The sequence below is a fragment of the Zeus faber genome, assembly GCF_960531495.2.
Source record: "Zeus faber genome assembly, chromosome: 1".
Taxonomy (NCBI): Eukaryota; Metazoa; Chordata; class Actinopteri; order Zeiformes; family Zeidae; genus Zeus; species Zeus faber.
This window is the reverse complement of record NC_137193.1, coordinates 4,703,928-4,731,017: the sequence shown is the minus strand read 5'-3', so window position 1 is coordinate 4,731,017 and position 27,090 is coordinate 4,703,928. Positions and strand designations below refer to the sequence as shown.

The window sequence follows — 27,090 nt, the reverse complement described above, 5'->3', positions numbered from 1 at the left end:
TGGGACCTGTGAACCCGCTTTGTCTTGCCAACTGAGCCATGCAAAAGTACGGCCTGAAGGGAGGAGCTGCTACTCAGAGTGGAGGACATGTGGAGGGTCTGAAATTATTTTCTGTGCCTGTCTGATATAAAACAGCCTGAACGCTGGGTTGTTGCTCAACTCCCATATCTTCATGTTTCTCTGTGTGAGGAGTGTAACCTGGGTTTGTAGCTGGACAGACACTTCGGGGTTAAGTGTCTTGCTCAAGGAGGCAGCGATTGAACCACCACAAGGTTTTAATAAACACTAAATGATTTGAACAAACTATTAATGTCAATAATGTTTAATTAGTATTGTGAATATCTGTAGTGTTCCTACTATTTTGCTCATTTTTATTAAATGGTGAATAAACAATTGATGAAGCTTTTACCTGTTGACATTCATACGGTTAACAGCTTGGTAGAAACCCCCCCCCCCCCCCCCCCCCCAAAAAAAAACACTTACCTGACTGAGGTTGTCTGGTCTCCTTCCAATCTTCATCACTGTCATCAGTGTCAATTTGAGAAGAGTTTGAAAAGAAGAGCTGTTCAGCACCAGCTGGTTCTAAAGCAGCAGCTGGATCTGAGCTACTGGCTGCTTCTGACACTCCACAGTCCTCTCCATCACCTTCTGTTTCCATCTGTTCAGTTGAGGTGCAGGCAACAGGTTCTGCCTCTCTCTTCACCTCAGTTTGGTTTTGATGAAGCTGGGAACACTGAGCGCACTCTACATCATGTTCAGTCTTGACAGGGAACTCCTCCTCTTCCTCTTTAAAGTGTGGGGGCCCTGGCTCCTCCTGGCCTAGACTGGGGCTCCACTCCTGCTGCTCAGGGGGAAGCTCCTCTTTACACACAGAGAGCTGCTGGAGCTCTGGAGGCAACACTGACAAACAGACACAGAAAGATGAGTGTAACAGACCTGCCAACCTTGGGAAAATTTTTTGAGTATTACAATAGTGTAACAGGGAGTCTCTGTGGTCTTCGCACACGATCGGTGCCCCAAAACAGTGTTTTTATTTTAGATGTGGTTATTTTATTGTACGTTTACTTATGTAAACAAAACAAGCGAAACAGTATGGAACGAAACTGAGTAATGCAGACACTTTCTCCATCACTGACCCCCGAGTCAACGACACAATGAGGAACAACGAAAAAATCGTCTATCGTGATATTTGGGCGGGGTCCTGGCCTAGCCACGACAAGTCAATAGCGCTGGCATCTTGTTGCAGTGTCCCACTGCTTTAGGAAAAGTCTGCAACATGCGCTGTTTCATACCAGATAACATACAGCGATTATAACATCAATGTACATATATAACATTTAATTCATGAATCCCCAATTTCCCCGATGCTTTCAGAGTGTACATAGCACTAAGATGGCGGCCATTGAGGAAAGATGTTTATACGGCTCCATATTTATTTTTAATTGCCATGTGATAGATATGATATAAGCCTTTTAAGATATATTAGAAGGGTCCAGACCTGCTCTGCTCAGCTGGACTCCGGGTCTCAGGATGGAAGCCAGCACTCTGTACAGCCTCCGCATCTCCTTCTCCGAGCGCCTCCGTCTGCTCTCCCAGTTCACCACAGACAGTTCAAACTCTCTGTAAACGTCTCCTCCTGCCGCTATCACCTCGTCGCTCAGCGCGTCTCTCACTTCTTCTCCCACCTTCACCTTGTCGCACAGGAACAGAAGCTCTCCCACCGCCGCAGATATTCGCTCTCGTACAGAAAAGGTGAAGAGCTGAAGCCGCTCCGCCATTGTTGTTGTCGTCGTGGAGCTTCTGGTCACGTGTCTGTGTTGGAGGCAGTGGCAAAGTGAGCGGTGTGATCTACTTCCGGGTCAAAGAGCGGTGCTGTGAGCTTCTCCTTGCTCTAGAATGACAAGAAAATGTAAATGCTTATTTAATATTAGGAATGTTTATTATGATTGATATTATGATTTATTACTCCTCACTTAACGACCAAATTCTGTTGCTACAACCAGGTCGTTAAGCCAGTTGGTGGATAAGCGAGGACCTGTCTTATTTCACGGTAAGGAGGCGTGGTGATTGCGAACGCTGGTGTAGTGAATAGTGACAGACTGCAGGAACGAGAACGGTGATGAGATGAGATGTGCACTGGTGGGAGAGCTGCTCGTAAGTCAGAACGCTCGTTAAACAGGAAGGTTGTTAAGTGAGGAGAACCTGTGCAGCCTTCTCTCCTCCCGTCATAAGCAGACTGTGCAGACTGTGCAGACTCTGCTGTGCGCACAAGCACACTTTCACTTTGTAGCGTTAGACTAAGTATTGATAACACGCTTTGAATCTTGGAAATTATAATTTTTCAACACGTACACGTGAAAATTAACTGTTTTTATTTAGGTTTTATTTCGATTTAAAAAAAAAAAGAAAAAACGGCAAGTAATGTAATCTGTGTACGCACAAACACTAACACCGGTAACAACGGCAATTAGTATTTATACATTGTGCCAATTTTAGGTTATCCATTTGGATGAGTGAATGTTTATTTCTTTAATTTATTTAATTACGAGTTAACGGCGCTGACCCGGCACCAGAGGGAATATCGTGAGTGCAGCATCATGATGTTTACCGAGACATGGCTAACCATGCTAACTCTGGATGCGGCTGTTTCCCTGGACGGATTTCATCTGCTGCGGGCGGACAGGAGAGTGGAGGGCGGTAAGAGGAAAGGAGGCGGGCCGGCTGTGTTTGTGAATGATAGATGGTGTAACCCCCGGCACATCACCATCAAGGAAGAACATTGTTGTAAGGACATCGAGCTGTTAGCCGTTAGCATGAGGCCGAACTGTCTCTCGAGGGTATTTTCGCACGTGGTTGTGATCTGCAAATGTCCCCCCCTCTGCTAACGTGGCACGGTGGCGCAGTGCATTGCACTGCTGCCTCACAGCAAGAAGGTCCTGGGTTTGATTCCCGCCTGGGGCGCTGTTGGCACCGTGCTCCGGTGGGTTATCTCCCAAATAGGAGCCTTTCTGTTTGGAGTTTGCATGTTCTCCCCGTGCTCACATGGGGTTTCCTCCACCTCACGTCAGTAAGGACCCTCCTCAAAAACATGCATCATCGTCTGACCAGCGATGGACATTTATCACCTGGTCCCCGGGCGCGTCCACGTACGCTGCCCACTGCTCCTGCTGTGCCCCCGGAGGAAGGACAAGCCAGGATGGGTCAAAAGCAGAGAATCCATTTCACCGGCCACCATCAAAAGCATGTGCATGTGTTGTAGTGTGGTGTGTTGCGTGACTAATAAAGACTGTTTCTTCTTCTTCTTTCTTTTTCTAACGCCGAAACGGCCGCTGATGTCCCGCACTCAGCTGTGAGCGGGCTGCAGTCACAGCACCCACATGCCCTCCTTCTCATCTCTGGGGATTTTAATCACACCTCTCTGTCCTCCACTCTGCCCACGTTCTCCCAGTACGTGCCATGCCATCCCCCCCCCCCCCCCGGGAAGACCAGATCACAACCTGGTTCATCTCCTGCCTGTGTACAAACCTCTGGTGCTCAGGCAACCAGCTGTGACCCACACAGTGAGAAGGTGGTCTAAAGAGACTAAAGAGGCTCTGCAGGACTGCTTTGACTCCACTGGGTGGGAAGAACTCTGTGTTCCTCATGGGGAGGACATGGACGGTCTCACTGACCGTATCATGGATTACATCAACTTCTGTGTGGAAAACACTGTACCCACCAGGACTGTACAGTGTTTCCCCAACAACAAACCCTGGATTTCTCTGGATATAAAGACTCTCCTCAAGGAGAAGAAAAGGGCCTTTAAATCAGGTGACAAGGAGGAGCTGAAGGTGATACAGAAACAGCTGAGGAGGAAGATCAGAGAGGAGAAGGACAATTACAGAAGAAAGATGTTAGAGGACCAGTTGCAGCAGAAGAACACCAGAGGAGTCTGGAGGGGCCTCGAAACCATCTCAGGTCACAACGAACCAGACTCCCAGGCTGTGGGGGATCAGAGGTGGGTGAATGATCTCAATTTGTTTTTCAATAGATTTGATCAGTCACCTACCGCTCCCCCGGCCTATTCACCCCTGCCGCTACCTCCGTCATCTGCACCCCAGGTGTTCTGCCCCACCCCCCTTCATTCAATAGTCACCTCACAGCCACCCCCCACTGCTTCTCCTACCTGAGACAACCCCCCATTCAGCCCCCTGCTCCAATCTGTCCCTCACTACCATATATATATATATATATATATATATATATATATATACACACACATTGTTTTTTAATATCTAAATGTGTTTTGTCTTTTGTCTTGTCTCTGAACACACAAACACAATATTCTGAAGCTGATATATTTTGGTCCTAATGTGTCGTACATTTGATTATCGATGAATAAGGCTCTGAATAATAGGAAATAACAGATGAGGAGCTAAATTCCGTTCATGAACTGGACACAATGCACTTGAGATTATTATTATTTGACAAAACAAGGAACATTCAGTTCTGGCTTTTGGTAACAATGACCAAACCGTGTGAGACTGAGATGAACTAAAAGGAAATAGAATTGAGATAAATGACAGAATAGTTTGTAAAGTGCCACCGCCTTACTGTAAATATAATGACATCATGTAATAAACTAGTCCAAGTCCAAAACACTACATACTATGTGCTTCAATAATAATATGGACAATGTGTAAAACTATTATAGGATCATTCCATGAGTGACTGTCCCTTCTCATGTCTGTGAGTGTGTGTGTGTGTGTGTGTGTGTGTGTGTGTGTGTGTCTGATCAAACTGAGACTTTATCAAAAAGTGTTGATCGAAGGTGAGAATGTAACGTAAAGACGTAAACATTACATTAATCAGATGCTTTTATCCAAAGCAACTTACAATTATTCAAATACCGACGGACGCAGGCATCAGGAGTTAAGTGTCTTGCTCAAGGACACTACAGCATGCTAGCAGGAGGAGCCTGGGATCCAACCCAGCAACCTTTACATCACTAGACCACCAGCTCTACCTCCTGAGCTACCACCCCCACGTAAAGCGCACTCCACAGCAAGAAAAGCAGTAAAACCCGTGTTAGAGCAATAAAGATGAAATAAAATCAGTGATCAAGACTGACCTGAGCTGAGCTGAGCTCAAAGCGCCGCTGTCTGGCTGCGGGACTCCCCGCTCTCCGGTGGCCCTGCTCGGTCTCCCTCTGCAGGACAGGTCGGGGCTCCGGGGCGGCCTGCTAGCATGCAGCTAATGCTAACGGAAGCAATATAGCGCTGCTTGTTGTGTGGAAATGAAATGAAAAAGCCAAACGATCAACAAGTGAATGAAGCTTTTGTAAACGTGTGTAAGCGTCTGAACGTTGGAAACAATTAAAATATATATATATCAAATATAAATGACATGAGGAGGCTTGAGAAGCTTGATTTACTCTGAGCAGCGTTGGAGGAGCTGATGCTGCTTCTTCTTCTTCTTCTTTAGTGTTTATTGTTGGTTGTCAAAGCAGCTTAGAGGAGCATTACCACCACCAACTGAACTGGAGTGAACAGGAGATGATGCAGGAAATACCATCAAATACAATGAAATACAATGAAATGAAATAAAATAAAATGAAATGAAATGAAATAAAAAAAAATAAAGTAAAATAAAAAAATAAAAAATAAAAAATAAATAAATAAATAAATGAAAAAAATAAATTAAATTAAACAAAATGAAATGGAATAAAATTGAACAAAATAATGCAAAAATAAAAATTATAACAAAATAAAATAAATTAAATTAAACAGAATCAAAATAAATTCAATTAAATAATATAATATAAAAGCTAATATGTTACAAATTAAATTAAATTAAATTAAATTAAAGGTGATAAAATAAAATAAAATTAAGTGAAATAAAATTAAATATAATAAAATATAATATATTAAAATAAAATAAAATACAATAGATATCCTCTGGGGGAAAACAGCAAATTATTATGATTTTAAAATAAACTGATTTAGATCATCTAGAGACCTGACAATGACAAATCCTTGTGTTTTTTCTTCCTTAGTGATTTCTCTTCATATTTTATTTCCTAAGGTGAAGCAGTTCATCCTCCACTGTTTCTGCTCGGTGACAGTGGCAGCGTTTCCCTTTTGGGTGCTGGTCTATTTGATGTCATGTGTGCTTGAGACCTGTATACGACCTATTCTCACACCACCGATGAGCATTTCCTTCCCTTGGTTCCCAGCTCCAACATGTCTTTGTGTTTCATAGGAAAATATCATCCTCACACTCCCCCAAACCGACGGTGCAGAAGTCCTCATCAACGTCTCAGCTTCAGCTGCACCTCATGGAACTTTTGGGTCTATATGCTTCATTCTGAGCCTTTGTTTGGCCACAACATCCAGCTCATTTCCCTCCACAGCAACATGATCAGGAGCCCAAAGGAAGCGTCTCCATATCCCCTTCATTTCCATCCTGTGCACGATAAGGAATATTCCACTGATAATATCTTTTCTAAATCGCCGTCTGCCAGATGTGATGCCTGTTAGTGCTGAACAGCTGTCGGATGCAGTAACGCTCCTATTTATTCCCTTCTTCTCTGTCCAATAACACAAGGTTATATAAAGATAAAGGTACTTTATCCATCCCCAAAGGGAAATTCCAGCGTTGCAGCAGCAATGACATATATGACAAAAGACACACAATTCACAACAACACACCTTGTTTTTGAACCAATTACTATATATACACATACATATATATACATATATACATGTGTATATACATATAAAATAACTACGGTACTGTATAAAAATGCATATAATAAAATAGAATATAACTGAGTGGAAGGTAAAGCTCTTTAAAAGCTCTTATTTATTGCCCCTGCCAATAATACTGCCAACAGCTCTGATGCTTTTCTTCAAATCTGTCTCACTCCCTGGACACACAGCGCTGCACCTGCACGCCCTGCGTCAGGAGCTTCGGAGTGACGTCACAACCGTTGTGACCACGTTGCTCTGACGCCGCTGCGTCTTCACCTCTGGACTTGGGTTGTCGGGTTGTTCGCGAACGATTCGTTCTTTTTGACCCAATCTCTGAACTGACGAAATGAACTGAATCCTCAACCCAAACGATTCGTTTATTTGAGTCAAAAGCTACTGCAAGGGGTTGCTTGCGAACGAATCGGTGAAGGAACCTAAAGAACTGACGGAAATAGTTCAGAACTGTTCCGCCGGTTCTTGTAGTTCCTTCAAAAGAAGAAGAAGGAAAGAAGGAAGGTTGGCGAAGCACCGCCTGAACTCCGCTTCCCTGTCCAGGTGGGTCTCTCCTTCGCCCCTGAGACTACGGGGAGCGTTAAGGGTCAAATCTAACTTTTAAACATGTTTTCTTGATTAGACGTGAAAGGGAAATGTCATGACTGTCTAGTTATAGTTTAAAATGGGGAAACACAACCTAGGTTTGATGTGTTTTTTATGTCTTTATTAACACAACCAACTACTGTTATTATGATGAATAAATAATCCTTGATATGTGAGAGAGTTTTATGTTGAATATTGTAGACTTTTGGCAGAAATGTTCGCTCATTCACATGACTGTGATTTAGTAGACTAACAGTATTGTCACGCCGTGTGTGTGTTTCTTTAACTGTGGTGAGCGACGTGGTGGGGGTCAGGTTTACTGCTGGGGTTGTTGTGTTCTTGGCTTCATTTGAGTGGTGGGGAGGTTCTCACTGGACACCTCAACCCCCGGGGGGGGTACTTGTAGGCCTCACGGCGGGGGAATAAAGCCCGTTCCGCTTCCCACGGCGATACGCTCTCCATCTCCTTCGTTGCACCCGTCTGGTCAACACCCTTGTCACAGTGTTGTGTGGTCCTACCAGGGCCCCTGGGCGTTGGAACCACCTGCCTGAGGAGGTATGGAGAGCAGCATCAGTGACTTCTTTTAGATCACTTCTTGAAACACATTTTTATAGATCTGCTTATATTACTATTACATTACATTGATCAGACGCTTTTATCCAAAGCCACTTACAATTATTCAAACACCGACGGACGCAGCCATCAGGAGCAATGAGGGGTTAAGTGTCTTGCTCAAGGACACTACAGCATGCTAGCAGGAGGAGCCTGGGATCCAACCAGCAACCTTTACATCACTAGACCACCAGCTCTACCGCCTGAGCTACTGCCCTGCCAGTAGCAGGTATAGCAGCAGCAGTATATGTGATGTCGCCTCCTTTTTTATTTGATTTTTAATTGTTTATTTTCTTTATCTTTTGTTGTCTTTTTACTGTCTCTTCGTCGACATTTTTAATTTGACAAATTAATTAAATGTATTAATGTTGTTTTGTCTTTTAAATAATTCTGGTGAAATCTTTTGTCAAAGTAGAATGTAAGAAAAATGTAAAGGAAAGCAGCTACAACATCTACTTTTATTTGGAAGGTAATAAAAAGACGTGTCAAAGGAACAGGATGTGGTTATGATATAGAATATAGAGAACACTGCCATTGAAAAGTCCTTATGCACAGTGGTAATAACAGGATGAGTGCACTTCCATGTGATTTCTTGTTTGCTCTTGTTCAACTCCATCATGTTTACAGTGTGATGGGCGCTACTCGCAGCCAGACGCCACCAATTACCATCATGGCCCAATAACATGGAAATCAACGGGGAAATATCATCATTCGTATTTTGATGAAAAAACGAGGACGGCTTCACTGCTAATCTCCTCCGTTTTGTTCCAAGGTTGTGTTTCTGCACAAGGAGCCACCGATAAGAATTTAAATAATAAACATCCAGTCACACCCAGAACACGGGACCCCGGAACTATGTAGTCAGTGTCGTTTCCGGGGGAACATTTTCAGCGACGCACCGGAAGTCCGGAAGCTCGTTAGCTTAGCTTGCTGATGTTCCCCGCAGCAGTTTGTCCATCGTGGTGTTAAGATGTGGAGGTTAGAAACCCTGAGAGCAGACATCAGCCGTCCTCTGGCTGCGGCTGTGGAGGAGATTTTAGGATTATTTGAAAAAACCATCTCAGAATACGAGGCGAAAGTTTCTCGTTTACAAGAAGAAAACAATGGTCAACGCGAGTTACTGGACGCGGCACTGAGTCCCCGAGTTGTGCTGCACAGAGCAGGTCTGGAAGCAGGCAAACTTTGATTTATATTGACACCTTCTTCACATTCTTCTTCCCATCGTCCTTTGCTGCTCGAGCTCCACTAGATCCTGACGATCTCCTATAGATGATGTGGTAAAACCACATTTATTGTCTTCTCCTTATACTGGGAGAAATGATATTTGATTCAAATAACAGATTGGATGAAGAACTCCACATGATAAGTGTAATTCATTTTTAAAGCTATGATTTAGCCTACTGAGTACTATAAAGAAAAACAGTTGCAGAATATAAGTCGGGGCTGTGCTATGTAATGTAATATCTGAAATAATGTAAGCTATGGTATAATGTATGTATGTAGTATGCAAATACAAATCATACAAGTATAACACACTTAATGCAAACTGGTTTACATTCATACACCTAATCACATTGTATCTTACAATACATAAGTATGTATGAGTTGGGCTGTACATTCTAATACAAGTGAAGGGAAACCTGCCAACCTGCACACATTTTGTGTACCAAGGAAATACATAATGCCAGCTGAAACTACACACAATAAAAGAAAAAAATATGTTTTTATATAATTATAGTTGAGATATCGAAAACAATAAATAAATCAATACAAAACAATACCGTACATTTGTGTATTTAATCTACATCCCTGGGATTGGACCATCTGTCACCCCCCCCCCCTTCTCACTCACTTAAAGCAGCTCACTGAGCGCAGTGGTACTTTATTATCCACCGACGCTGCATTGCTGAGGTAAAATGGGAATGGGGGAGTAATGAGCGCAATAATGTTACTGTAATGTTAACATATAAAACTTTTGTAATAGAGATGCACCTATGGATCGGCCACTTTTTAGCTTGATCGGCTGTGACCCGTCACTTTGCCGATCATATATATTTTCAGATTCTGTGTTGGTCAAATTTCCAGCCTGATACTGTGCTTGTACAGTATCGGGCTGTACTTGTAAAAATGATTCGATACTCAAACCCGATGCCAATGTAATGTAACTGTAGTTGCGTAGTTGACGCTCAAAAAGGAGTGAAAGAAAGAATGTTGGCTGTTTATTGGATAAATATTCCATTGTTTGACAATATTCCAAAATTGTGCGGACTGTGTATCCATCGCTATCACTACAGCGGAGCATCTGCTCTGGTTGTTCATAGTGCACCCGCTCCGATCGTGATGAAAAGTTTGACTCTTTTTTGAGACTTGATTCTGAATGAGTCACTCAGTAAAACGAGTCGTTCCATTTGATTCAGTTGGTTTAATGCAACGTGAAAGAAGCAGGACTTCCAGTGAACGAGAGTGAGAAGAGACGGTCAACTATTATTATTATTATTACCTTTTTTTTTTTTTTTTTTTGCAATTGTTTCAATTTACTTTGGAATGGCAAGTACCAGATACATATAATTGAAGAATGGTATTTTTTATATTTTTATTATTTATAAGTGAAGAGATTTGAATTAGAAGTTTGAACTGGACATTTCCATGCTAGTTATGTTGTCTGAAACGTTGTGAAAGTCCCACTTTATTGGAAATCAGTGTCTGTTCCATGTTCAATAATTGTTCCACAGTGAATAATGAACAATAATAAACACACAGTGTCCAAATCAGCAATCTCACTATTGTGGTAACTGAACAGTGCAGCAGTAGTTAGTATGTGCAGCTGTCCTGTCACGTGAGTGTGGTCAGATCCCATGATGTATTTGTCATTGACGAACAGCAGATGTACCCAATGAGACCAAATTATAAGAAATCCTGATTTCTCCGGTCACAGATATAAACTCAAAATGACAGTGTAAAAGATATTTAATAGTCAAGGTTTTATTACGAACATACAATTTAATGAAAATCACAATTGGCCAAAATCAGAATCTGCAGGGCAGATTCCTTTTAAATCAGAACTCGGAATTGGCCATGAAAATTGCAATCGGCGCATCTGTAGTTGGTAAACATGTTCGGGAACTTCACAAGATGATGCATTTCAAGGGGTATATCTGAATGACATAAATTTTTATACTGTATATAGTATTACTACATGAACATGTATACCGTATGTAGTTAGCCGTGGTAGCTCACATACGATGTGATTTGCCTCGTTATGAGACAGCTACAGTGTGAATAACTAATGGAGTCATTTAGCAGCAGTACCTCAATCACCACAGAAACTCCCTGTTTCACTATTGTGCTATTCAAAATATTTTCCCAGGGTTTGCAGGTCTGTGACAGTTGTTGAAAGAGAGAAAAAATACACTATTGGGAGTAGCTTAGACATAAATCAAACCAGTATCAAATTGTTTAGAAAAAGGATCAATTTTTATCAAAACATATGTATATGAAATCCTGCCAAAATCAAAATTACATTTGTCCTGTGAATTTCTTCATACAATCTGTGAAAAAAAATCAAATATCATTTTTTTTCTAGTATAAAGAGCAACACATTAAATGCAGTCTTGCCACAACATCTACATTACATTTAGCATACGCTTTTATCCAAAGCGACTTACAATTATTCAAACGCCGACGGACGCAGCCATCAGGAGCAATTAGGGGTTAAGTGTCTTGCTCAAGGACACTTCAGCATGCTAGCAGAAGGAGCCTGGGATTGAACCAGCAACCTTTAGATCACTAGACCACCAGCTCTACCTCCTGACTACCACCCCCACTATGGCAGCTAGTGGAGCACACGCAGCAAAGGTTGCTGTTGCTACATCTACTAACTGTTCTTCAGAACAAGATCTAAAAGACGTTACTGAAGTTTCCACTTCCGCTTGGTCTCACTGTCCTAGTTTTCCTCTCTGTGTCTGTTTTTCAGTGTTGCCTCCAGAGCTCCAGCAGCGCTCTGTCTGTAAAGCGGAGCTTCCCCCTGAGCAGGAGTGGAGCCCCAGTCTGGGCCAGGAGGAGCCAGGGCCCCCACACATTAAAGAGGAAGAGGAGGAGTTCCCTGTGAAGACTGAACATGATGTAGAGTGCGCTCAGTGGTCCCAGCTTCATCAAAACCAAACTGAGGAGAAGGGAGAGGCAGAACCTGTTGCGTGCTCGTCAACTGAACAGATGGATACACAAGTAGTAGAAATAGAAGTAGAAGATCCAGAAGATTCAGCTGCTGCTTTAGAACCAAGTGGTGCTGAGCAGCTCCTCTCTTTACACTCTTTTGAACCTGAGACTGAAAACAGTGATGGAGGTTGGAAGGAGACCACAGAACCTCCGTTATGTAACTGTTACATAACCGAGATAGTTCTGACATAACTGTTTGTTTCTTTCCGACTTCAATGAAATACTGCGTTAATCATTACACTGTGTTTAGCTCACTACTGTGTCGTGAGAGCTCAATCTTGAGGTTTCACTCATCTTTCTGTGTCTGTTTGTCAGTGTTTCCTCCAGAGCTCCAGCAGCTCTCTGTCTGCAAAGAGGAGCTTCCCCCTGAGCAGCAGGAGTGGAGCCCCAGTCTGGGCCAGGAGGAGCCAGGGCCCCCACACATTAAAAAGGAAGAGGAGGAGTTCCCTGTCAAGACTGAACATGATGTAGAGTGCGCTCAGTGGTCCCAGCTTCATCAAACCCAAACTGAGGTGAAGAGAGAGGCAGAACCTGTTGCCTGCACCTCAAATGAACAGATGGAAACAGAAGCTGATGGAGAGGACTGTGGAGTGTTAGAAGCAGCCAGTAGCTCAGATCCAGCTGCTCCTTTAGAACCAGCTGGTGCTGAGCAGCTCTTCTCTTCACACTCTTCTCAAACTGACACTGAAGACAGTGATGAAGATTGGAAGGAGACTGGACAACCTCAGTCAGGTACGTTTTTAATTTTTATCCTACCAAGCTGTTGACCAGATGAATGTCAACAGGTCATAACTTCATCAGTTGATTCCTCTTTTAACAAAAATTAACAATTATATGAACACTACAGATATTCACAATACCAATCAAACTTTATTAAAGCCTTGTGGTATAGAACAAGGTTTACCTCTGATTTGTACTATAAAACAAATTCTCAAGGTATCTGGGTTCATTCCTCTAACATTTTTTGTCAACCCTGTTACCCTAGCATGGTAACAGGTTTAAAGGTAACAAGGTTGGCGAAAAATGTTATTGACAGCCATGACTAGCTGTGTGGTTAAGGTCTTGACACCACATGGTGTGCATTCATGAGAAGCTTAAATGTTGTTATACACTGATCAGCCACAACATTAAAACCACTGACCGGTGAAGTGAATAACATTGTTCATCTCGTTCCAATGGCACCTGTCAAGGGGTGGGATATATTAGGCAGCAAGTGAACAGTCAGTTGTTGAAGTTGATGTGTTAAAGCGTAAATATAAAAATCGGAGCCACTTTGACAAGGAGCACAATGTGATGTTAGACGACTGGGTCAGAGCATCTCAAACGCCAGGTCTTGTGGGCTGTTTCCGGTATGCAGTGGTTAGTTCCTACCAAAAGTTGTCCAAGGGAGGACAACCGGTGAACCGGCGACATTGTCATGGGCGCCCTTGGGGAGCGAAGTCTAGCCCGTCGGATCCAATCCCACAGAAGAGCCACTGTAGCACAATTTGGTGGAAAAAGTTAATGTTGCTATGATAGAAATGTGTAGAACGCACAGTGCATGGCAGCTTGCTGCATATGGCAGCGCTCACAGTGTCCATACTGACCCCTGTCCACCCCTGAAAGCACCTACAATGGACATGTGAGCGTCGCAATTGGACCATGGAGCAATGGAAGAAGGTGGCCTGATCTGATGAATCACGTTTTCGGGGATACGGGGTTAGGGTTCGATCCGATGGAGCATCTGTGGGATGTACTGGAACAACAAGCCCGATCGATGGAGCACCTCACAACTTCCAGGACTTAAAGGATCTGCTGCTAACGTCTTGGTGCCAGATACCACAGGACACCTTCAGAGTCTGGTGGAGTCCATGCCTCGGGTGATACCTGTTTTGACGGAACGAGGGAGCGCTACACTGTGTGTGTGTGTGTGTGTGTGTGTGTGTGTGTGTGTGTGTGTGTGTGTGTGTGTGTGTGTGTGTGTGTGTGTGTGTGTGTGTGTGTGTGTGTGTGTGTGTGTGTGTGTGTGTTTTATATTTCAAACAAAGTAATTTTTTACGGATGCTTTTGCGGTAACAGGACTGACACAGTCAGCTTCTCCCCCTATCTCAGATATTTCATAACTCAAAGAAAATTCAATAAAAGAAGAGGAGACTTACATGTCTTTTCTTCATCAACTTCATAAAAGGCAGATGATTTCACTTCCTGGCATAAGGTCACTTTCGGAACAGTCCATTGTCTTTGAAGAGGTGTTTTCATTAAAAGTATTAGGGTTGACGATGAGCTGGGGACCTGACAATCTTTTATTGTTTAACATTTTACTCATTAAGAACAGAACTCCGGTCATGAGTAATGAAACCAAACTTGAGGCTATATATATTCAAGATTCAAGATTTTTATTTGTCACATACATATACATACTTTCATACATATATGCAGTGAAATGTAATGCAACGCACCCGGTGATAACACACAATATGTCCTAGCAAAAAAAAAATATTTCTAATAGACCGACTAACTGACTCCTAAAACGTAATACAGTAAGTTGAATACTTATAGAATAAAATAAAAATATATAGAATTAAATAAAATACAATAAAATAAAATGAAATGAAATAAAATGGAATAGATAGAAGGAATATGCCTATGTATATACAGATATGTGCATTAAAGTGGCATGTTAATTAAAGTGGCATGTGAATGTGAATAAAGTGAGGTAGTGTTTGGGATAATACAGCACAGTATACAACAGTACGGCGCAGCAATACAGCATCACGAACAACCCTGAACAGTGACACAGTATGCGGTACAGTATGCTACATACAGTACAGTAGGTAGTGGAGCCTAGTGTATGGCTCAGTGAGGACCCCTGGTGAGGTCAGCATTGATAGTTCTAATGGCTTGCGGGAAAAAACTCAGTCCACCGACCTCTCAGTCTCTCTGTTCTCGCTGTGTGACTGCGGAGGCGCTTGCCTGACCGCAGCAGCTGGAACAGTCCGTTGTTGGGTGATGAGGATCCTTTATGATCCTGCGGGCTCTGCTACTACACCTCCTGGTGTATAACTCCTGCAAGGGGGGAAGGGTAGTTCCAGTGGTACGTTCAGCTGAAGGCACCACCCTCTGCAGGGCCCGCCTGTCCTGAGCAGTACAGCTCCCAAACCAGGCAGTAATGTTGCCTGTCAGGATGCTCTCCACTGCTCCAGAGTAGAAGGACTTGAGGATCCTCACCGAGACCCGGAATTTCCTCAGCTGCCTGAGGTGGTAAAGATGCTGCCTCGCCTTTCTCACCAGAGTGTCTGTTTGTAAAGTCCATGTTAAGTCCTCTGTGATGTGGACTCCCAGATATTTGAAGCTGCTCCCCCTGTCGACAGAAGTCCCATTAATCACCAACGGCGCGTGCGTCCTCGATTGTGATCCTGACGTTCAGGTGGAGGCTGTTGTCCTGGCACCAGAGTGACAGGTCAGCCACCTCCTCGCTGTAGGCCTTCTCATCGCAGTCGGTGATCAGGCCCACGACCACGGTGTCGTCAGCAAACTTTATGATGGTGTTGGAGCTGGACCTGTCCACACAGTCATGTGTGTACAGGGAGTACAGTAGGGGGCTGAGGACGCAGCCCTGGGGGGATCCTGTGTTCAGGGTGAGGACGCTTGATGTGTGCTTCCCCACACTGACCACCTGGGGGCGGGCTGTGAGGAAGTCCAGGATCCAGGCGCACAGCGGAGCATTCAGTCCGAGCTCCATCAGCTTGACAGCCAGTCTGGTGGGGACTATGGTGTTGAAAGCTGAACTATAATCAATGAACAGCATTCTCACATAGGCCCCCTTCTGGCCATCCAGATGCGTGAGCGTGGTGTGCAGTACCTTGGAGACCGCGTCATCCGTGGATCTATTTTGCCGGTACGCGAACTGCAACGGGTCCAAGGTGCGGGGGAGGGAGGCGCAGATGTGATCCTTAATCAGCCTCTCGAAACACTTCATGACCACCGAGGTGAGGGCCACCGGATGGTAGTCATTCAGGCAGGTTGGAGAGGCGATCTTCGGGACAGGAACGACGGTGGACCTCTTGAAGCAGTTAACTTAAGTTTTTATGATAGTTTGATGTTTTTAGCCTCAATAGCTAGTAAAAGTAGAAAAATCATACTAAGGAGCAGGCCATTTTTACACTTTTTGCAAGATGCTTCGCACAAAAAATTACGAGTAGAACTCTTTAAAAACAAAAAGAAAAAACTATGTTTTTATTAGGGCATTACGAATCCGATTCGAAATGGATCTAAATGAGCGTTGGATTTTTGAAATCACACGCAGGTTCACGATTCTCCCTGTATTGTGGGTAATATTGTCCAACATGGTTGCCATATTGGGGCGGTCAAGATGTGCCGGTAAATAAGTCTGCGCCGAGGGGTGCGGGTCCTTCCGCAGAGTCGACTGTGGCACGCCCAGCTCCGAAATTTGGTTCGGAGTTGGGTGAGCTGCAGTCAGCTCAGCAGCGGGGTCCTTCAACGCACACTGCGCCACTCACCAGCATATCTCGACTGTTCCAATATGGCAAATGCGCAGGCGCATCAGGTAAGAGTTGACGACCGAGGCGATCGCATTTTAGAAGAAGACTAGACACAGGTAGTAATTTTCCTTTTTTCTACCAGCGTTCCCCTCTGGCAAAAATAACATAAGTTTTTCTGCTCTTATTTTGGTGAGTAACTTAAAAGTAGTGTAATAAGTAACTTATGGTTTGTAGGGCTCCAGACTGCGACCATTTAGTCACATTTTTTTAAATTGTCATCGTATAACATGTGAAACACAGGGAGCGAGCGAGAATTGATGCAGGGCCACTCTTCCTATAGGCGATATAGATGGCCTGTTGACACCTGTGTCCTTCTCTGACCGTACCGTAGATGTGCGCGCCAGCGATAGGGTGCCCACAATCAGTGCGCCAAAACCTTTGTTATTGTTTTATTTTGCGTCTCCTTATGGAACGAAACAAGTGCGTGTGGAGCATATGGAATGAAACCATGTGTAATGGGGACACTTTCTCCGAGGCTCTCTTACCCAGCTTACCCTATTAAAGCGGCTGTGAAATGGTTGCCAATTTACTCAATCTGGTTGCCAAGGGCAACGTGGCAAACCTGGTTTCACTCCTACTTGTCAAATAGGAGTTTTTCTGTGGCTCTTGTCTCCTCATCTGCTCTGCTGACTTGTGGTGTGCCCCAAGGTTCAGTCCTTGCTCCTTTACTTTTCTTCCTGTATATGGTCCACCTTGATCTCTAAATTACTCATTTTAATTGTATTTCTTATCATTGTTATCAGGACAATACACAGCTGTACTTCTTATTGAAACCAAATAACTTGAGCAAGCTCTCTACCTTGCAGGACTGCTTAACAGACACCAAGGACTGGATGTTGTATAACTTTCTCCAGCTTAGTCCGTATTATAGGCCCTGAGAGCATTTCTGATAAAATACAGCAGTGTATTGATCCTTTAGCAGCAAATGTCAAGGGAGCCCCAAAAAACAGGGAGTCTTCTTTGACCAATACATGAACTTTGAGTTGCATGTAAAGAAAGTGATCCAATCCTGTTTCTTTCAGCTAAGAAACATTGCCAAAATCAAATGTGTTTTCCTTTTAAAATCTGGAAAAAGTCATTCATGTTTTTGTCTCCTCCTGTCTTGATTACTGTAATGCACTGATCATCCTGAGCCACTCTTCTGTGTCTCTAAATGCAGCCGCTAGACTTTTCACTAAGATGCGACACGCTCCATTGTTGGCTGTTCTACATTGGTTATCTATCAGCTGCAGAATATATTTGAATTACCTATAAAATACTACACTGGCCCCACGCTACATTTCTGATTTTTTGTGTCCCCTGCCCTCAGTGAGATCACTGGGATCTCAAGTCTTCTGACCAAGGCCTTCTTCAATATTTTAAACAGCTTTCATTCAGGTTTTAGAGCTGGCCACAGCACAGAGACAGCCCTTGTGAGGGTCTCTAATGACCTACTGTTAAAAGCAGATAGCGGTGACTGCTTTGTGCTTGTGCTTTTAGATTTCAGTTCCACGTTCAACACGATTGATCACCCTGTCCTCCTGCACCATCTGAAAACATGGGTTGGTCCCAAGGGAACTGCTCTACAACTCTTGCATTCATACCTGTCCAATAGAACCTTTTCCATTGTGATAGCAAACACCAATTCCTCTGTTGCTGATTTTAACTGTGGTGTTCCTCAAGCGTCCATTCTTGGCCCTTTATTGTTCTGAATATACATGCTTCCCCTCAGCCAGATCATCCAGAGCTATGGTGTTTCCCATTACTGTTATGCAGATCACACACAGCTATATGTTCCTCTCCAATCTAATAACTCAAGCAGTTTAGATCATTTCCTTGCATGCCTCTGTGATATAAAATGGTGGATGTCCCAAAACTTTTTAAAACTGAATGATGATAAATCTGAGGTCATAGTCTTTGGTCACACACATTCCCCCAGCCAGCTTCAAAGTAAGCTTGGTTCACTGACCAAAAATTTTAAGCAGGCTGCCAGAAATCTTGTTGTCATATTCAATGCAGATCTCTATTTGAGTCATGTTAAGAATTTTGTCCAGTCTTGCGTCTTTTAGCTAAAGAACATTTAATTTCAAAATTAGATCATTCTAGTCTTCCACTGATTTGCACAGCAAAGTTATTCATGCTTTTATTTTGTCCCATCTGGACTACTGTTATGCACTTTATGCAGTTATGCCAGTTTTATTCTGCATTGATTTACATTTTTTATTGATCACATTTAAAGCTTTAAATGGCCTCGCTCCAAATTATATAAAGGATTTATTGGCTCCCTATGTGCCTAGGTATTGTGTGAGATGGGTGGGTGCAGCTCTGCTGGTTATTCCTAGATCCCAGCTGATGACAAAAGGTGACCAGGCCTTTGCTGTCAGAGACCCCAGACTCTGGAACACTCTGCCCATTGACATCAGGCAGGCTACATCATTGGCGCCTTTAAAATTCCTTCTTTAAACTTTATTTTATCGGAAATATCGGACATTTACGACTTGTTAAATTTAAGATACTGGGTTTTATCATTTGACTCCTGGCATTTTATACTTTAACTTTATTTTATAGCCAATGTTTTATGATACCTGTGTTGTTTTTATTAGTTTCATTTTATCTGATGTTCTTTTATCTGTATTGTTTTAATCTGTGCTGTTATGTTTTGGTTTTTTGTGAAGCACTTTGTCACCTTGTTAAGAAAAGTGCTATATAAATAACGTTTATTATTTATTATTATGATTATAATTGCTGTCCTAAATTTAAGGCTAAAACTAAGGGTGGCGGAGCTTTAGCTGTTACAGCTCCCACTCCCTAGAACCGTCTTCCCTCAGTGATAGAACAATGCAGAATCTGTGGATATCTTTAAGAAGTTAAAAACTCAACTCTTTCGTAAGCACTTTGCCATGTAATGTGTGTTTTCCTTCTGTGTAGTTATTGTTTTTGTATTGTATTTCTGTTTCTAACTTTGTTTTTGATTTCTATTTTCTTTAATGTTTTTTATTGTACAGTGACTTGTAACTCTGGTTTTGAAAGGTACTTTATAAATAAAATGTACTTACCGTATTTTCACGACCATAAGGCGCACCGTACTAAAAGGCGCAGTCTCAGTTATGTGTGCCATTACTGTATTTAACACACACATAAGGCGCACCGGATTATAGGGAGCGTGTTTTATATACCGGTACATATCCTCTACTACGTTTAAATACCTCTACTGCGTATTTAAAAATAGAGCGGGAGCAAAACTGAGTATGTTTGTGCTTTATTCATGTATTTATTACAAAGTATTAATCAAACCCATCGAAGTCATCATCCTCTGTTTCTGAATTAAACAGCTGCGCTAAATCAGACATGCCAGTTTCCCCTTCTTCGCTGTCAGTCACTTTCCGTGCCGTGCGGCTCCTCGGAAATGATGCCGGCTTTTGCGAAAGCTCGAACAACAGTGCCAGCAGACAAGTTAGCCCAAGCATCTACAATCCATCCGCAAACTGTGGCGTAACTTGCCCGGCGCTGCCTTCCACTTTTCGTGAAACTGTGGTCTCCGTCGGTCATCCATCGCTCCCACGCCGCTCGCAGCCTTACTTTGAACGGCCGGTTCACACCGATGTGAAGCGGTTGAAGTTCCTTTGTCAGACCTCCCGGAATAACAGCAAGCACAGCGTTCATTTGTTTCACCTTGTTTTTCACATCGGCTGTGAGATGGGCACGCATGGAGTCACAGATTAACAGCGATGGTGATGCGTGGAAAAAACCACCTGGTCTCCTTACATACACCTCCCTCAGCCACTCTTTCATCATCTCCTCATCCATCCAGCCCTTTTCATTTGCCTTAATAACGACTCCAGCTGGAAAAGTCTCTTTAGGCAAAGTCTTTCTCTTAAAAATCACCATAGGCGGCAGTTTCTGTCCATTTGCGTGGCAGCCAAGCACAACAGTAAACGACGCCTTTTCATACCCCGTTGTGCGTATCGCTACCGTGCTGGTCCCCTTCTTCTCCACCGTGTGATTCACCGGGATGTCGAAAGTGAGCGGCACCTCGTCCATGTTGGTGATGTGGCTTGGCTGGATGCGTTTGTCGGCGATGTGTTTGCTGCAGTAGGAGTGGAAGCTCGCCAGCTTTTCATTATAATCCGCCGGACGTTGCTGCGCTACTGTAGTCCTGGTCCGGAATGAAAAATGGCACCGTTTCATAAAACGAAAGCACCACGACGGACCTCCTTGAAAATGTTCAATTTTCATTTCTTCCGCTAGCGTTACTGCTTTTAGTCGAACAGTGACCGTCGAAACGCTCGCCCCACTCGTTCTTTGCTCGATGATCCACCGCTCGAGTCTTTCCTCCAACTCGGGCCACCTCGCCTTATGTCCGCGGAAACTCAGCTGCGTCTTCTTCACCTGTCGGAGTTCGTTTTCCATCTTCCTCCACTTGCGAACCATCGATTCATTAATCTTGAATTCTCTCGCGGCTGCTCGATTTCCATGTTCCTCTGCGTAGCTGATAGCCTTCAGTTTAAACTGTGCTTCATAGGCGTGTCTCTTTGCCATTTTAAGGGTTGTTAAGACAACAATGTTCTGCATAAAGCACATACCTGTTCTTTTATACACAATCCACGCCCACACTTCCCCCTTTAACGTTCTCATGGTGGTCTCAACAACGTCCGCAGTAACAACACACATAGGGCGCACCGCACTATAGGGCGCGCCGCACATTTTGAGGAAAAAAAAAGACGTTTATATGCGCCTTATAGTCGCGAAAATACGGTACTTACTCACTATGTAGTTGCAGTGTTAAGAGGCAGTGTGTAGAAATTATGGGAGTATAATCCCATAAAAATTAGAACCGTGTTTTTATTACCTTAAAATGAGCCTTTTTTTATCGACATAGGTACACTGCCATTGAGGCCGCCCTGTTGCACCACCATGTTTCTACAGTAGTGCACAATGTACAAACCAAACACTGGCTCTAGAGAGGGCTTTTTGTGAGTTTCACGTCCATCTCTTACACGGAGGCTGCCATGGGGAGGGGTGTTCAGTTGGTTTCGATCTGCAACTTCACCACTAAATTCTATACACTGCACCTTTAACTTCATTGTTGAGGACTATTTTTCTTAGCAGAAGCTAAATAGCGGAAGCTCTGCAATTACCGAGCGCACCGTTACCATAGTTATGAAATTAGTCATACTATTATGAAATAATTTCAAATCAATACGTGGTATAGTGGTATAATGCAGCCAGCTGGTCATTATTGCAAATTTACCCTGTTTTTCACTAATGAGCATTAACATCCTAAATTCTTAGTACCCTCTCTGACTTGTTTTATAATCCACACTTGTCTTTCTTTCCCTCTCCTCTCTTAGGTTATCACAGAAAACGTCATCCTACTCACAGAGTTAAGAAACTATACGATTGTGAACAGTGTGGGAAGAGCTTTAGAACATGGGCTAAAGTAAAAGTACATCAGCGTATTCACACAGGAGATGAACCTTACCCCTGGGAACAGCGTGAGAAGAGAGTCAGCCAATTAGGACATCTCAAACATCAGCTTACACACACAGGAGAGAAACCATATCACTGTGATCAGTGTGGGAAAAGATTTAAAAAATCTGCCTATCTCAAGATTCATAAGCACATGCACACAAGAGAGAAACCGTACCCCTGTGAACATTGTGGCAAAAGATTCAGTCACTTAGGACATCTCAAACAACATCAGCATTTGCATATAGGAGAGAAACTTTACCAATGTGAAGAGTGTGCAAAGAGCTTTACGACACAGGGGTATTTTAAAAGACATCAGCGTACACACACGGTAGAAAGCATACCCCTGTGAACTTTTTGGGGAAAAAAAATTGAATTTTGATTTTAAAAGTCATGTCAATAAACATCATCTTAGTCAGAAATGAGAGACTGCTCCACTACACAGAATGTTGGAGCCTGAACTACTGGTACCAGGTGAGAGCGGCCAAGTCTCTTCCCAGGTGACGCCTTTTCACTTCATTAGAGAAACTGAAAGGGTATGTAAAATGTTAAAATTGGATTAGATTGCTGAAACATTTATTTTATTTTTTATGTTTAATGTTTTTATTGAGAAGAAGCATCGTATTTTTCAGAACATTCTGACGCTTTCACTTCTGTTTTAAACTGCATATAAAACAACATACAAAACTCAAATTAAATGTCTGCCTGTCTTTGTAATCATAAACAAATAAAACTTATGTATGAAAAACAAGGAAGAAAATAAAAACAAAAAGTGCAATCTCTACCAATCACTTGTAGAGGTTGCAACCCCAAATCACTTGCACCCCTCCTGCCCTGCAGATTCACCAGGTCTGGTGGAGTTTTGTTCAGAGTAGGATTGGTGTGCAAGTGTATGTGTTCTAGGCTAATATGAGTAGGATTAGAATTTCGGGACGGACAAGAAGCATGTCTATGCAGGAGCATGCAAGATTGCAGCCGCCCGCCACATCCCCACCCACATAGCTTGCACCCCACCCGTCCCGCAAGCCCTTGGCCTATTGTTGGTGTACTGTATGTACTGAGTATGAGTTTTAGCACTGGGAGAGGCAGGGGCACAGCAGACTGGGGAGCGGCCATGCGGACCCCCACAGACCCAACCGTGCCATAACACGCCCACCTCTCATACCTGGAGGCACCCAGCCTACAGCAACCAGCCACGGGTGCAGGGCAGCCCACCATGTGCCTCCACCATGCTGGGCAGCTCCGCGCCCCCATCAGGCCCTGGTCAGCCCCCAGCCGACGAGCATGCGAACCACAGAACTGAGGGTGGCAGACGGCCTAGGCAGCCCGGTGCAACGGCAAGAGGCCATAAACCAGCATGCCATAAACCACCAGGGAAAAGCCGCCAGGACTCCAGCCGACAGGAGGCCGCCGGAGGGGGGCCGCTGCGCCACTTGGGCGCGCCATTGGGGCACCCACCCAACCGAAGTGCCCCGATGAGACCAGGAGGACCCCCACACCCCCCCTAACCTCGACTTAGGAAAATTCAAGTATTAATGGATGGCGTTATGTCAGTGATAAAAGTAGCCCATATTTCACAAAATGAATGATATGCCAATAGTTTTTCCATTAACATGTATTCTATTTATACAGTATATGTAAACACTGGGATGCGGTCAAATAAGCTCTGTTTTTCCAATAGAGTAATATTATTTTCTTGGCAATTGTTAAGGCGATCAAAATGGGTTGGTGGTGTTTAAGTGGTGGGTCAACTGAGGAGAGGTCACCGAGGAGACATACAGTCGGGGAGACTGGAATGCTGTGACCCAGAAGGGTAGATAGATTCTTGGTGATGTTGGTCCAGAATGTTAGGATGGGTGGGCAGAGCCAGAAGGCATGAAAGTCATCATCTCTGGTATCGAGAACAGTGGGAGCAAATGTCGTCATCCACAAAACCCATTTGGAACATGTTGTGTTGCGTGATGGGCTGTGTTCAGAATCTTATATTGGATGAGTTGCAATTTGGAGTCCTAAAAAAGGTTGCTGTAAATAAGTTTCAACCGGTTATCAATGGAAAAATAAGATGTCATCTGTTGTGAATATAAGTTTGTATATTCTGGAAAAGGGATTTTTTAAAATTACCGATATGAGTAAGATGTTCAATCATCGGAGGTGGTTGTAGGATGTTCGTTAATTTGATTTTAACCTTTAGAGACTGCTGTAGTTGAAGGATTTGAAGGAAGCTGTGGCCACCGATATTATACCTTTGGGTTGAGGTTGGGAAGGATATAAGCAAATTGTTTTCAAAAATGTGTTCCAGATGAGTAATTCCTTGTCTTTTCCAAGACCTAAATATTATTGGTCTGTTTTTAATGAGAAAATCCGGGTTGTGCCAGATTGGCGTGAATTTGCTTTGGCGTTAAGAGTGTGACCACTGAGTTTGAGAAATCTCCACCAGGCTGACAGTCATTGCAATGAATGAGTTTTTAAAGCAATTATGTTTCCTTATTGATTTGATAAGGAATTGGAGATCAGATATTGATAACTCCTGACATTCTGTTAGTTCAATATCTCGGCATCCATGGCCCATGGACACAATGGTTACAATATCTCTTGTAACCATTTAATTACAAATTGAAGATGGTTCGCTAGATAGTAGTATCTGAAGTTTGGGGCTGCTAGGCCTCCACAGTCTTGTTTTTCTGTAGTGTTGCTAGTTTTATTCTTGGTTTCTTGTATTTCCAATAAAATGGATTGATTGTTGAGTCTAGAGTATTAACCCAATGTATAGTTGGTAGGACTGGGTCATTGAAAAGATATAGTTTATTGTTGGTAGTATATTCATTTTCACTGCTGCTATCCTACCAATCTGGTAGGATCAGGTCTTCTTCAATGGATTTGAGCAATAGAGTAAAGTTAAGGGTAAACAAATCTGACAGATTGGTGGAGATATCAATACCAAAGTATCTAATGTTGGCCGTTGTGATGGTTAAGGGAAGTTTCTGCGTTACTGCATTCCAGTCCTCCCCACTGAGTGGTAGGACTGTGGTTTTAGTCCAGTTTATTGAATAGTATGAGATTGAGAATTTAGATATAAGATTGAACAATTCTGGTAGAGATGATATTGGGTTCCGTAAGTACAACAAAATATCATCTGCATACAAACTGACTTTGTGAACAATGTTTCCTGTTTGCATGACAACAATATTACTGTTTTGATAGCTGCCGCGAGGGGTTCAATAAAGATGGCGTATAGTAAAGGGGGAGAGCAGACATCCTTGTCTTGTGCCACGTTGTAGAATGAAACGTTGTGAATTGTAACCATTGGCGATGACAGAAGGAGATGGTTGAGGAGATGAGTTTTACAGGATTCTGATCCATAGAATGAGGGACTCTCCAAAGCCAAATTGGTTGAGGGTTGAAAAGAGTTATGTCCAATTAACTCTGCCAAATGCTTTTTCGACATCTAAAGAGGCAATAACAGTATTTAAGTTGTTTTGAGATATGCTGATCAGACTGAATAAACGCAGCATATTGCTGGATGAGTGTCTGCCTTTGACAAAGCCTGTTTGGTCTGGGTGAATTATGAATGTAATATTTTTTTCAATTCTGTTGGTTACTGTTTAACTAATAATCTTTATATCGCAATAAATTAGGCTGATGGGTTTTTAACTGGAGGTGAGGGTTGGTTACTTATTGGATTTTAGCAAAATCAAAATGAGAGCAGTATTCATGTGCGGAGGCATGGTGGAGGTTGACTTAATCTCTGTAACCATTCTGATGAATAATGGGGATATAAGTGGCCAGGGGTGTTTATAGAATTCCATTGGGTAGCCATCTAATAACCCATCAATTATTGAGAATTAATACATTTTGACAGAGCGTTTTAATTTTAATTGGCACAAATTTTATTGTTATTGTTATTATTATTTTTTTTTTTATAAAGCCTATGTGATGGAAGAGGACCAGGACCGCAATGATCCTGCGAAAAGGAAGAAGACCGTCTCAGCAACGGACACTGATGATCTCATACCAGGTGCTGTAGAGGCTAGTGTCTTGGATGAGATTAACAAGAAGCTGGACATGCTCGGTCCACTCCTCCGAGATATTACAGAGATCAAAGCCAGTCTTGATTTCCTGCACCGCACGGTCGGCGAGATGCAAAAAGACAACGCGGATCTGAAAAGTCCGCGTCTCACAGCGGAGATGGAAGTTGAAAATAAAGAAAATAAAATAATGAAAGAGACCATCCTGGATATTCAATCCAGAAGTATGCGGGACAACCTCATATTTTCTGGGATCCCGGAGAACAACACCGAGTTCCCAGAAAATAGGGTGAAAGACTTTCTCCGCACGGCCTCTCCCGACGGACACCGTGAAGCAGATCACCTTTCACCGAGTTCATCGACTGGGACACCGCGTGGGAAACCGTCCCCGCTCCATCACTGCTAAGTTTGAACACTTCAAGCACAAGGAGATGGTTAAAAGCAAAGGACCGGAACTGAAAGGAACCACGCTGGGTATGAACGATCAATTTCCCTGGGAGATCAACGAACGAAGAAAGGTGCTGTATCCTGTCCTGAAGGAGAACCGGCAGAAGGGTAAACGCGTATCGATGATTGTTGACAAATTATATATAGACGGTCAGTTAAACCGAGACTCCTCCACCACACCCTGGTTATTCTGATCATAATGTATGGAAGAAAAAGAGATGTAGGAATAGGCATGCTATCTATGTCAGGATTTAAAATAACGCTCACTCTCATCTCACCTCCCTAAATCCCCCTCCATAATTCTCTCATCATCTCACCTCCCTAATTCCTCTCTCCTTACTTCTCCTATCACTCTCGCTCTATACTGTCTTTCACTTTATGTATGTGTAATCCGGCAATGTTCTGTGTTTTTCTTTGTCTATTTGTCAGTTGTTTGTGCAGTTATGTATCCCTACAAACTTCCGACAATACTAT

General features: G+C 43.1%; 2 protein-coding genes across 3 annotated transcripts in view; both read left to right on the top strand.

The window, feature by feature from the left end:
• Nucleotides 1–27,090, top strand: part of LOC307243636 (uncharacterized protein) — a 228,604-nt gene that overhangs the window by 90,608 nt on the left and 110,906 nt on the right. The window lies entirely within an intron of this gene.
• On the top strand, nt 8,885–21,604 carry LOC307228878 (uncharacterized protein; the record flags this gene model as incomplete). The annotated part of the gene is made up of 4 exons (XM_079998707.1): nt 8,885–9,103; nt 11,914–12,312; nt 12,471–12,887; nt 21,555–21,604. The coding sequence occupies exons 1-4, from the start codon at nt 8,911–8,913 to the stop codon at nt 21,602–21,604; spliced, it is 1,059 nt and encodes a 352-aa protein (XP_079854833.1). The 5' UTR covers nt 8,885–8,910.